Source organism: Suncus etruscus, chromosome 3 (assembly GCF_024139225.1).
Source record: "Suncus etruscus isolate mSunEtr1 chromosome 3, mSunEtr1.pri.cur, whole genome shotgun sequence".
Taxonomy (NCBI): Eukaryota; Metazoa; Chordata; class Mammalia; order Eulipotyphla; family Soricidae; genus Suncus; species Suncus etruscus.
Genome location: NC_064850.1, coordinates 43,150,086 through 43,163,137, shown reverse-complemented (window position 1 = coordinate 43,163,137; position 13,052 = coordinate 43,150,086). Strand labels below are relative to the sequence as shown.

Sequence of the window (13,052 nt, the reverse complement as noted above, 5' to 3'; positions counted from 1 at the left end):
CGCACAAGAAATCAGAGAGAGTCACGGAAAAATGTGTATTTCGCCCAGGGGGTGTGGATTAGCTTCCTGGATCTTACTGAGCCAGTCAAGCTTCTTTGTCTATGCTGCTTTCCCTGCCACTTTTATTAGCCAGAGTTTAACATAAATCACCTGAGGGTCAGGGTTGAAGTTATTAAGAAAACTTGTGCTAATTTAACTCAAAAAAAGGTGAAAAGAAAAAGTAAAGTGATTTTACTTGTGTACAACAACACCAAGCAACAGTGGAGAGGGTCTGGGCACAATGAGGACATACCCACCAGAGCTTACAGCCCTCCCAGATCCGGCCCTGCCACCCTGCCTAGCCTCAAACTCCCCAATATCTGCCTTGAGCCTCACATGTTCTCTCACATTTATAGCCATGGACACCCTCTACCTTGCTGCTTTCCACCAAGTTACCCTTCCTCTAGCCAGAGCCATCACCAAACCCCTCCAGGCTGGTCAGCCTTCTCCCATGCTGGGGGGCTTCCCCAGGTCTGTCTGCACATGGCTGCCCAACATTGCAACCCTGCGGCCAGCACAGGACCTGGCATGGAGTGGCCATCACTGACCTCCCAGCAGGAGCTCCCTACATTGGCTTATCAGATACTGGCTGTATCAGCAACCCCTCCCCAGGGATCAGGACAGCATCATGGGGATGGCAAATATCTGGGACCACCAAGACCCCCCTCCTAAATAGAACAGAGAAGGGTGCATGCGCCCCACACACCACACTCAGTCTGAAACCATCCCAGGCCCAGCTGTGCTAAGCAAGATGTGATCAGGCTCACCTTGAAGGTCTTATCCATGGATGTGGACAGCAGCATATGACTGTGGGAGAAAACGGGGCACCACTGGATGCTGTTCACTGGGCCACGGTGGCCACGCAACTGGAAAAGCACCTTCTTGGCAATCACGGTTTCTTTGTACTGACTGTCCAGGTAGGGCTCAATTAACTTGGACACTCGGGGACGCACACTCAGAGAGGCTGGGGGCCGGCCTGGGCCAACAGAAGAGTCCCCATCTCTGCTCTTACTGTTCTCTGAATTTGACTCTGGCAACTGTCGGAGTCTCTTTGGGGTATAAGGTACCACACAGTCCTCACCCCTTTTTCTCTGAAGAGAGCAAATACTATTCCCAGGAGCTTCGGCTTTGGTCTGAGCAGGAAGGGGCGGCTCTAGGGAGCCATATCTTTCCCAGGGGTGCTTCAGGGGCTTCCCATGAGCCACAGCTACAGGCGCATGGCTTGCAGGAAGGTGGTTCATCCACAGGGAGGACTGAGGCTGGGGGTTGGGGCAGATGACTTCCAGTTTTGTCCGGGGCCACTGCAGCCTCTGGCTGGGACAAGACCCAGGGGCCACTCTCCCAAGGCGCGCCAGTGGGAGATGAAGGCGAGGTCCCACTACCTCTTCACAAGAGCCAGGTTTGGGGGCCAGTACTCCCCGCACTGATTCACACAGGGTATGTGAGGCAAAATCCAGTGTTTGGGCCACAGTACTTGAGTCTTTCCTTGGCCCAGCTGCACCACATGGGTCAGCCAGCTCTGCATCTGAGTCCGAGTCATCATATGCCACCAAGGATGACATGGCGGTCACACTACTGTCCCTCTAGGAGAACGACCTAAGAACAAACACATCAGAGTCAGAGAACATGCATCAAAGGATCTGGACCACCTGGAGGCAAAAGAACAGATGAAGCATGGTCAGGCCGGGACTTAGCCTGGTAAACCCAGAGGGGCTGGAACAATGGAACAGAGGGGAAAGACATGTGCCTTACATGCCACCTACAGGTTCAATATCCAGCATCCCATATGGTGTCCCAAACCCTAGCAGGAGTGATCCCTGAGCACAGACCAGGAGAAAAGCCAGAACACTGCTGGGTGTGGCAAAAAAACAAACAAACAAACAAACAAACAAAAAACAGAAATAAAATTGAATGAACCTGAAGAAAGGGTTTCTGCCTGTTCAGGTCCTTGTCAAGACTCCACTGTGTTGGATGAAAACTTGGACCTCAGCTAGTTGAATAAACTCCTTTTTGCACCTTGAATTATTGAAGGTGTTCTTTGACTCTCAGCGCCAATTTGGGTAGTCAATTCAGACCTAACAATGGGGCCACTGAAGGTGTCAAGAAGAATTCTGCCACTTTATGGAATGAGATCAGTGAGCAGTGGATTCCATTGAGACACACACCAGAAAAGATTTTTCCCTTTTGAAGATCAATTTGGATAGCAGCAGCTATAAATTAGAACAGGTTGGAGACAGTACAGAGTGTAAGGCACTGGCCTTACATGTGGTGGCCCTGGAACCCCTTATGGTCCCCAAGTCCCTGACCACAGAGCCACAAATAAACCCTGAGCATAGTCAAGTGTGAACACCACCACCAAAAAAACTGAACATGCAGATTAGACGTTGCGGAGACAGATAAATCAAGGTTTCAGTCTGGAGTGTTACTGCTACTAATACAAAGTACGATCACCAGAAAAATCAGAATGTGTGACATGCCCGGGACAGTACAGGGCACAGAGGAGCAGCACTAACCCCTTGGACATGAGAGACAATAGCCAGCCTCTCGCATATTTGAAAAAATCTCCACCATGGGTTTGAAGTGAGAATAGAGCAAGAAAGGTGTTTCCCTTGCTTATAGCCCACCTGGGTTTGATATCTAGTACCCCATGCTGACTTATAACACCCCATATGGTTCCGGGATGACTACTGAGCACAGAAGTAGGAGTAAGTCTTAAACACTGTTGGGGGACTGGAGTGGTGGCACAAGCAGTAAGGCATCTGCCTTGCCCGCGCTAGCCTTTTAGCTTAGGACGGACCGCAGTTCGATCCCCTGGCATCCCATATATTCCCCCAAGCCAGGAGCAATTTCTGAACACATAGCCCAGGAGTAACCCCTGAGCGTCACCAGGTGTGGCTAAAAAAACAAAACAAAACAAAAAAATTTTAAAAACAAAACACCGTTGGATATGGCTAAAAACCTAAATAAGGGCTTGGAGAGTTAGCACAGCGACGTTTGCCTTGCAAGCAGCCGATCCAGGACCAAAGGTGGTTGGTTCGAATCCCGGTGTCCCATATGGTCCCCGTGCCTGCCAGGAGCTATTTCTGAGCAGACAGCCAGGAGTCATCCCTGAGCAACGCCGGGTGTGGCCAAAAAAAAAACAAAAACAAACCTAAATAAAACAATCACATTGGTGGCCGGAGAGATAGCATGGAGGTAGGGCATTTGCCTTGCATGCAGAAGTACGGTGGTTTGAATCCCGGCATCCCATATGGTCCCCTGAGCCTGTCAGGAGAGATCTGAGCGTAGAGCCAGGAGTAACCCCTGAGCGTTGCCCGGTGTAACCCAAAAACCAAAAACAAACCCCTCCCCCCTCAAAAAAAATCACATAATAAACCTCCAGCATAGTGATCAGTCCAGCGCCAGAAAATCCCCTCTTAAGTCACTGCTGACATCCTAAAACCCACCTCTCGCAGGAAAGAAATTTCAAGTCAATGTCCCCACCCTTCCCATGCCTTTCTGTCCAAAAGGCACCTCTGCTTTATGCAAAAATAGTCTTAAGACTGTCTCCAACAAGAGGCCCAGTCCCCACATACACCATCTGCAGTCCAATTCTTGCAGGTAACTTCTACCACACCTGGGGCCAGAGCAATAGTACAGCAGGTAGGGTTCTTGCCTTGCAGTCAACCAATCCTGGTTCAATCCCCAGCATTCTATATGGTCCCCTGAGCCCAGAGTGCTTTCTGAGCACAGTCAGGACTAACCACAAAGCACGGCAAGGTATGGCCCCACAACAAAAATAAAGTCCTCATCTACCACACCAAAATTCTGCTCTAAGACATAACAAGCCAAACCATCTCAAAGGAAACCAGAATAATGACGTTAGCAGAAGCTCTGGGAACCAGGCTCTGTGGATGATTTGGTACCTTGACTCCCGAAAGGCCGAGCCCGTGTGAGGCGATATCAGATATCTCACCTGTCGAGGCCTGTGCCCCAACCAACAGACTCCCAGTCCTGCTGTGGAGATTCCCAAGAGTTCCTGGTCCAGCTGTTAGGTTGAAGTTCCACGTATCCTACAGTCCACAGAGGGAGACACAGACAGGTGACTAGTAGGCAGAATTAAAACACCCAGGCTGGGCCAGAGCAAGAGCACAGCCAGGAAGGCACTTGGTATGCACGAAAAAAACCCTCGATTGATCCCCAGCATCCCATATGGTCCCCCATCCTCACCAGGCATGATCCCTGAGTGCAGAGCCAGGAGTAAACCCTAAACATCACCAGGTATGGCACCTCCCAGGAAATACCACCAAGACTGACCCCAAGAAAGCAGGCTTAGAGCCCATAAGGCCCCTACTCTAGGAGAGAAATGGGGCTGAATGAATGCAGGAGACTGCATTCTAGTCCTTGCATGAACCTTTCTTCCACAGGGTGCCAATTGAACAGGGTGCACCCCAGGCAGCAGATATGGCTGTGAGGGAGACAGACAGATGGAGTGTAACAGAACAAGTCTACAGAGGAGAGGAGAGTGGGACAGGAGATATAGAGGGAATGTTGTGCAAGGACAGAGGTGCTGAAGCCGCAGACAGGTGCTCAGTCAGCACTGACCTCACCTAGTTAGATCAAGGTCAGGTTAAAAAAAAAAATAAAGGGGGCCCGGAGAGATAGCACAGCGGCATTTGCCTTGCAAGCAGCCGATCCAGGACCAAAGGTGGTTGGTTCGAATCCTGGTGTCCCATATGGTCCCCCATGCCTGCCAGGAGCTATTTCTGAGCAGACAGCCAGGAGTAACCCCTGAGCACCGCCGGGTGTGGCCCAAAAACAAAACAAAAAAATTAATAAAAATTAAAAAAAAATAAAGGATGGGGCTGGAGAGATAGGACAGTGGTTCGAATTCTGGCATCCCATATGGTCCCCCATGCCTGCCAGGAGCAATTTCTGAGCGTAGAGCCAGGAGTAACCCGAGTGCTACCGGGTGTGACCCTAAAACCAAAATAAAAAAATTAAATAAAGGTGAAATAGTTATATGCTCGGAAGCCAATGGGAGCAGCATTTTATAGGAGCAACTTGGGGGGAGCTCTACCTAAGGGGAACGGGTCGGGGTGTGGCAAGAGGTTATCTTCAGGGCCAGAGAGATAGCATTGAGGTAGGGCGTTTGCTTGCATGCAGAAGGTCCCGTGGTTCGAATCCCAGCATCCCATGTGGTCCCCTGTGCCTGCCAGGAGTGATCTCTGAGCACAGAGCCATAAGTAACGCTTGAGCACCGCCAGGTGTGACCCTCCTCAAAAAAATAAAGTTATGTTGGGGCGGGCCCGGAGAGATAGCCCAGCGGCGTTTGCCTTGCAAGCAGCCGATCCAGGACCAAAGGTGGTTGGTTCGAATCCCGGTGTCCCATATTAAAAAATTAAAAAAAAAAAAAAAAAAGTTATCTTGGGGCCCAGAGCCATAGCACAACGGGGAGGCGGTTTGCCTTATACGCGGCCGACCCGGGTTCGATCCCAGGCATCCCAAATGATCCACCGAGCAGTGCCATGAGTTAATTCCTGAGTGGAGAGCCAGGTGTGGCCAAAAAAAGAATGAAAGAAAAAATTGCGAGGGGCCCCCCAATAACTGGGGGGGGACTCAGCAGCGGCACCCCAGTTCCGGTAACTGTCGGGAAGAGCTTGTCCAAGGCGGGCCCGAGAAAGGGAGAGACAAGTGGGGTCTCTGCGGGCGAAAACGGCTCAAGGCCGAGCAGAGGAGGGGAGACGGCAGCGGCGCGGTCGGGGTCCGGGAGCTCCGGTCAGGGCAGGTGGCCCGGAGGAAGCTGAGCGCTAGGCTGGTGAGGAGCGGGGCGCGCCCCCCGGATCCGGCCCAGCCCGGCCCCCCACGCCCCCGGCCCGCCGCTCACCACACGCAGCGGAAGCGCCGGGTCTTCCTCCCTCATGCGGCGCCGCCGCGCCCGCCTCCCCAAAGCTTCCGCGGTAGCCAGAGACGACAGCCAATCAGAAGCCGTAGCCCGCGTCCCGCCCCGGCGCCGACAACCAATCAAAAAGCGTATCCCGCGCCCCGCCCCCTCCGCCGGCGCTGACAACCAATCGGAAGTCGTATCCCGCGCTCCGCCCCCGGCGCCGGCAGCCAATGAAGGCGCGGCCTGGCCGGAAGTGGTTCCGACCGGACGGCGTTTCCACGGACGCGCCGGCGGCTGCTCGGACTGGAGCGAGCGGGCGGGCGGCGCTGACTGGCCCGGCCGGTGGGGCCTGGTGAGTCTGAGGGGCGAGGGAGGGACGGGCGCGGGCCGAGGGGTGTTGCCTGCTGCCCCTCGCGGGAGCCGCTTCTCGCCGCCAGGCTCCGGGCAGCCTCTCCAGAGCCCAAAGTCTGGCGGCCAGGTGCGGACGGCTTCTCGCCCCATCAGGCCCCGAAACTCGGGGTCGCCCACCTCGCCCTGGCGCCCCAGAGCGGGAGAGGCTGGCTTACTGTCCCCGCCACAAGGACCAACACCTCCCCAAAGATGCCTCAGACCCTCCCCTATCTCAAGGTCCCGGATGTCCAAAGCCCCCCCACCTCAAGGTCCCAATCTCCAAAGACCCCCCCCCACTCAAGGTCCCAATATCCAAAGACCCCCGACACAAGGTCCAGGATGTCCAAAGGCCTCCCACCTCAAGGTCCCAATATCAAAGACCCCCTCCCACGCAAGGTCCCAATATCCAAAAACCCCCCACTCAAGGTCCCAATATCCAAAGACCCCCCCCACTCAAGGTCCCACTATCCAAAGACCCCCCACTCAAGGTCCCAATATCCAAAGACCCCCCCCACTCAAGGTCCCACTATCCAAAGACCCCCCACTCAAGGTCCCAATATCCAAAGACCCCCCCCCCCCCGACACAAGGTCCAGGATGTCTAAAGGCCTCCCACCTCAAGGTCCCAATATCCAAATACCCCCCCACTCAAGGTCCCACTATCCAAAGACCCCCCACTCAAGGTCCCAATATCCAAAGACCCCCCCACTCAAGGTCCCACTATCCAAAGACCCCCCACTCAAGGTCCCAATATCCAAAGACCCCCCCCCGACACAAGGTCCAGGATGTCTAAAGGCCTCCCACCTCAAGGTCCCAATATCCAAATACCCCCCCACTCAAGGTCCCACTATCCAAAGACCCCCACCCACTCAAGGTCCCAATATCCAAAAACCCCCCACTCAAGATCCCAATATCCAAAGACCCCCCCACTCAAGGTCCCAATATCCAAAAACCCCCCACTCAAGGTCCCAATATCCAAATACCCCCCCACTCAAGGTCCCACTATCCAAAGACCCCCCACCCACTCAAGGTCCCAATATCCAAAAACCCCCCACTCAAGATCCCAATATCCAAAGACCCCCCCCACTCAAGGTCCCAATATCCAAAGACCCCCCCCCCACTCAAGGTCCCAATATCCAAAGACCCCCGACACAAGGTCCAGGATGTCCAAAGGCCTCCCACCTCAAGGTCCCAGTATCCAAACCCCCCCCCACTCAAGATCCCAATATCCAAAGACCCCCCCCCACTCAAGGTCCCAATATCCAAATGCCCCCCACTCAAGGTCCCACTATCCAAAGACCCCCCCACTCAAGGTCCCACTATCCAAAGACCCCCCCCACTCAAGGTCCCACTGTCCAAATACCCCCCCACTCAAGGTCCCACTATCCAAAGACCCCCGCCCACTCAAGTCCCAATATCCAAAAACCCCCCACTCAAGGTCCCAATATCCAAAAACCCCCCACTCAAGGTCCCAATATCCAAAGACCCCCACCCACTCAAGATCCCAATATCCAAAGACCCCCCCCACTCAAGGTCCCAATATCCAAATACCCCCCCACTCAAGGTCCCACTATCCAAAGACCCCCCCCCCACCTTAAGGTCCCGGATAGCCAAAGACACCCCCCAAGGTCCTGGGATGTCCTGGCGCCCCCGAATCTGTCGGGGTACCGAGGAAGCGAAGCAGACCTTAGGTGAGGGTTCAGAGGAGAAAGGCTCTCTTGGGCCTGACCCCCCCTTCCCAGATTTCACTCGGGCTGCCTTCGCAGGGCAGCTTCGCTTCCCAGCTGGTGCAGAGGGTGGGGCACTGGGCAGGGCAGGGTTGTCCGGCTGATGCTACTGGCTGGCACCTGTGTCCAGCGCTCCCAAGGCTCCGCTCTTCCCCCCACACCTCCCTGTGCCCACACACACACACACACACACCGTGAGCGTAACTCCCCAAGAAACGGGCTGATTTCTCCGAAACTGCTGCAGTCAGACTCTGCAGAAGTGGAGGGAGGAGCCTTGGAAAGGGAAACTGAAAGCAGGCATGGGAGGCTATTTAAAGAGGTGCCCCTGGCTCAGCTGCCTGCATCCCCACTGACCCTGGAGTCTCTGCATTGCCTCCCATCCTGCTTAGGTATGTACTTACTGGGCTTCCTGTCCTCCAAGTGCTCAGGGAGGGAGGGAGGGACTGGACTGTCTGGCTCCGCTTGATATATAGACACAACTAGAGGGAAAGGAACCTTTCAAGAAAAGGGGGAGAAGGATCTCAACTCAGGAGGTTCCGACTGCAAAGAACTTCTTTTCTCCTCCCCAGCTGAGATTATGTTCTCTCCTAGGAGAGCAAGTGGAAGAGGGTGTCCAGAAGGTTCTTCCAGCCAGAATTGGCAACCCCCACCCCATGGTGGGGAGAAAGAGTAAAAGAGAAAGAAGAAACGACCACCAGTATTGGCTTTAGCTTTCAGGTTGCAGAATGGATATTATAGTTTGACCTGTGAAGCGATTTCTGGGTGTCCCAAGACATAGTTCTAGTTCTTCTTTCTCTCTGAACCCCAAAACTATCCAGATGCTGCAAGTATCTCTGGAACATTGAAAGTGAGTGCAAGAGTCAAGTATTTGTTTGATTTTGTTGTTCTTGTTATTGGGCCACACCTGGCCTTGCTTAAGGTTACTCCTAAGCACCAAAGGCTGTGACCCCCCCCCAAAAAAAAGAGGAATCAAGGGCTAAATTTTTTCGGGGGGGGGGCGACACTTAGGAACATGAAGTCCTGAGGAATAAAGCCCAAGGTTTCTGCTTCTGTCTGCTGAGCCATCTTCCTATCCAAGATGGTCTATACTATCTAAAGTGATGGTTCTGCTTTATTTTCGGGATTTAGGGCCACATCCAGTGATGCTCCAGAATTGCTGCTGGCTTGGTGCTCAGGGCACCATGTGGCATCAGAGTGCGAGGCAAGCACTGTAATCCCAGTTCTATCTTTCCAATCCCCAATGCTGGATTAGTATCTGCTGTGGAGATTACAATTTGCTTTTTACACTCTGAATATTTGGGGTTTAGAGAAAAAAATAGATTGTTTGCTTCGTGGACTTTCTTTTTTGCAGTGGGGCCACACCCAGTGACGCTCAGGGGTTACTCCTAGCTATGTTCTCAGAAATCGCTCCTGGCTTGAGGGACCCTATGGGACACCGGGGGATCGAACCGCAGTCCGTCCTAGGCTAGCACCTGCAAGGCAGACACCTTACCATTCCGCACCACCACTCGGGCCCCTGCTTTGTGCTGTAGATTTAATGGTCGTTAACCCTTTGGCATCCCAGTGGGCTTAATACAGTGTTCTGTATTTTGAAGACCCACATTCTGTCCCTGGATCTCTACTACATTAGTGCCCTAAACATTCGAGTGACCACCTGAGTACAATGCCAGGTGTAGTTCCCAAGCACTGCACTGGTCTGACCCACAAACAAACAACAAAGTCTTTGGGCATCTCAGACTCCTTTGAAAACTAACCTAAATTATCTCAGAATGTGCCTACACCAATAAATAGTCCCACTATTAGTGTAATTTCAGAGGTTCTGAACTTGAGTAAAGGAATCTAAAACCAGAGTTAATTCTAATAGTTCACAAAGAAATACAGGAGGATATTGACTAGTTGAAAGGGAAAAACAGTAATGGGGTAAATGGATGGATTGCTTTAAATGAAAACTGGTAGTTCTCGGATTGCATTACTTCTCAAACTATTGCATCATACACATAGAACTTATGGTGTGGGTGAGTCCCACACACAATGTATGATCTTGAGAGCAGGGTAGCCTCATGCTGTTTCTTCATTTCATCAGAGTACCCATTATTTTCTTTGCCTTTTTTTTGGGGGGGGGGATTTTGAGTCACACCCGGCAGCACTCGGGTTACTCCTGGCTCTACACTTAGAAATCGCTCCTATAGGCTCGGGGGACCATATGGGATGCTGGGATTCGAACCACCATCCTACATGCAAGGCAAACTCCCTACCTCCATGCCATCTCTCTGGCCCCTATTTTCTTTTTTTCTTTTTCTTTTTCTTTTTCTTTTTTTTCTTTTTTTTTTTTTTTTTTGGTTTTTCGAACCACACCCATTTGATGCTCAGGGGTTACTCCTGGCTAAGCGCTCAGAAATTGCCCTGGCTTGGGGGGACCATATGGGATGCCGGGGGATCGAACCATGGTCCTTCCTTGGCTAGCGCTTGCGAGGCAGACACCTTACCTCTAGCGCCACCTCGCCGGCCCCTATTTTCTTTTTTAAGCTATACCCAGCAGTACTCAGGGCTTATTCTTGTCGGACTGCATTCAGGGATCATTCCTAGTGAGTGCTGGGGATCAAAATTGGGTAGGTGCACGCAAGGTAAAATGCCTACCATATACTATCACTCCTAGGAACCATTTTTTTTTTCCTTTTTTGGGGGGTGGGGTATTTTGGGCCACACCCGACAGACCATATGGGATGCCAGTAATTGAACCAGGGTCCATCTCAGGTTGGCTCTTTGCAAGACAAATGCCCTACTACTGTGCTATCCTCTGGCCCCCCCCAAGGAACCTTTTTTGGGGGGAGATTGGGCCACACCAGGCGGTGCTCAGGGGTTACTCCTGGATCTCTGCTCAAAAACTGCTCCTGGCAGGCACAGGGGACCATATATGGGATGCCAGGATTCGAACCACCATCGGTCCTGGGTCGGCCACTTGCAAGGCAAACACCCTACCACTGTGCTATCTTTCCGGCCCGGGGACCATTTTTTGGGGGAGCGGGGGGGGGGGTTTGGGCCACACCCAGTGATGCTCAGGGCTTACTGGCTATGCACTCAGAAATCGCTCCTGGCTTGAGGACGCTGGGAGATCGAACCATGGTCCGTCCTAGGCTAGTGTGGGCAAGACAAAAACGCCTTACTGCTCCATGCCACCACTCAGCCCCCCACCAATTATTAAGTGGTTTCTTAAGTCTAAAGGTTTTTTTCCTCCCACATGGCCCCTACATAGACTAAGTATGGGCCACTTCCTCCACTGATCTCTGCATTGCAGCCTGACAGGGAGAGAGTAATTTGTTCAGGTCACAGACAGACCTTCTTATCACATTCCTAGGTTTGAGTTTGGGTTTGGGGGCCACACCCAGGACAACAGCACTCCAGAGCTCCAGTGCCCCAGAACTACTCCCAGAACAATACCTGGAACCCATTCCCAAAAATGCTCTAGGAACCTTGTAATGTCAGGAATTGAATCCCAGATTTCTGCAGGCTGTTTGCACCAGCCCTTTAAGAGCGCTCTCCTTTTGGGGGGGCGGGGCGGGGGACAGAGTGGAATTTACACTGAATGGTATTCAGGGGTCATTCCTGGCAGGGTCTGAGGGGATCATAGGTTGATGGGAATTGAATTTGGGTCAGCAATAAGCAAAGCAAGCACCCCATCCTTCTACCTCTCCAGGCCTTCCCTAGGAACGTTTTTTTGGGGGGGCGGGTTGATTTTGCGCCACACCCAATGAAGCTCAAGGGTTACTCCTGGCTATATGCTCAGAAATCGTTCCTGGCTTAGAAAGAACAGGTAAACAAACCTCAAGGAGTTCCAAGGAGAGTGACCAAAATGGAGGACAAATAAATGCAAATTGGGGGTGTGAGACCTGAAGCTGATGATAGCAGGTCAACAAGGCTCTATCCAAGTGGCTGAACTCAGCCCAGTGCCTGACTATAAAACCCACAGGGCTGTCTAACATCCAGATGGTATTTGCAAAACAGGTATTAGCAAAGGCATCATAAAAGCATATAACACTAAAGGAAGACTAAAGCTCATTTGTTCAGTAAAATTAACAGGCTCTAGAGGACACAAAGGAGTCAAACCCATTGCTTAGGCCTGGAAGATAGCTCAATGGGCTGAGGACAGGTTTTGCATGCAGGAGACCCAGGTTTGATCCTGGCACCACATGGTCTCCCAATCATTGCCGCCATCAACCCCCAATAAGCAAGCCAGGAGTGACCCCTGACCACTGCCAAAGCATGCTCCCCCTTCTCCCCTTGGATAGGGTAGGGTGGGGGAGCAGTGTTTGGGTCTAGGAAGTTAGTCCAGCAGTTAAGACACTTACCTTGCCTGTAGCTAATTGGGATTCAATTTCCAGAACCTTATATGGTCTCCTGAGCACTGCTGAGAGTGATATCTGAATACAGAGCCAGAATTAAGCCCTGAGCACTACTGGATATATCCCAAAAGTTTTTAAAAAGAGCACTTGTTTTCACATCTAATGGGAAACATTTGTTAATGGGTCTGAGTGCTGACTGAACTGATGGAATGTTGGGGTCATCAAGGATAGAGCAGCTAGCTTCACCCCAGAGGAGAGGGTTTTATGCAAAACTCCTTTTTGGAGTTTTACTTGAGTTTTGGTCCCTGGGATCAAATACCAGGATTTCACACAGGCAGGAAATGTATTGTACCACTGCCTGTTGTGTATGTAAACATTTTATGGGATTATTATGTTACTGACCCTACCCTGATCGGTGATTGTGTCCTACCCTGGGGTGTGACCTGGCATTCTGCTCCCACCCTAGGGTGGTACCTGATTCTGATTCCACCATTGGGTGGTATCTGATTCTGGGGGTTAAAAACAAGGGTCTGGGGACCGGGCGGTGGCGCTAAAGGTAAGGTGCCTGCCTTGCCTGCGCTAGCCTTGGACGGACCGCGGTTCGATACCCCGGTGTCCCATATGGTCCCCCGAGCCAGGAGCAACTTCTGAGTACATTGCCAGGAGTAACCCCTGAGCATTACCGGGTGTGG

General features: G+C 52.2%; 3 protein-coding genes across 4 annotated transcripts in view; 1 reads left to right on the top strand and 2 right to left on the bottom strand.

The window, feature by feature from the left end:
• Positions 1 to 1,631, bottom strand: part of WDR25 (WD repeat domain 25) — a 96,322-nt gene extending 94,691 nt beyond the window's left edge. The window contains exon 1 of the mRNA XM_049769826.1: positions 807 to 1,631. Coding sequence (XP_049625783.1) covers positions 807 to 1,601 — 795 coding nt within the window. The 5' untranslated portion in view covers positions 1,602 to 1,631. The remainder of the gene's footprint in view (positions 1 to 806) is intronic.
• Positions 1 to 13,052, bottom strand: part of EML1 (EMAP like 1) — a 669,910-nt gene that overhangs the window by 288,078 nt on the left and 368,780 nt on the right. The gene's annotated exons all lie outside the window — the stretch shown is intronic.
• The window catches only part of WARS1 (tryptophanyl-tRNA synthetase 1), a 37,225-nt gene continuing 30,387 nt past the window's right edge, over positions 6,215 to 13,052 (top strand). The window contains exon 1 of one of the 2 annotated variants that reach the window (XM_049769842.1): positions 6,215 to 6,257. The gene's annotated coding sequence lies outside the window, so the exon portion shown is untranslated. Of the gene's footprint in view, positions 6,258 to 8,389; positions 8,410 to 13,052 lie in introns of those variants that run through there. The other variant, XM_049769843.1, reaches the window with a different exon arrangement.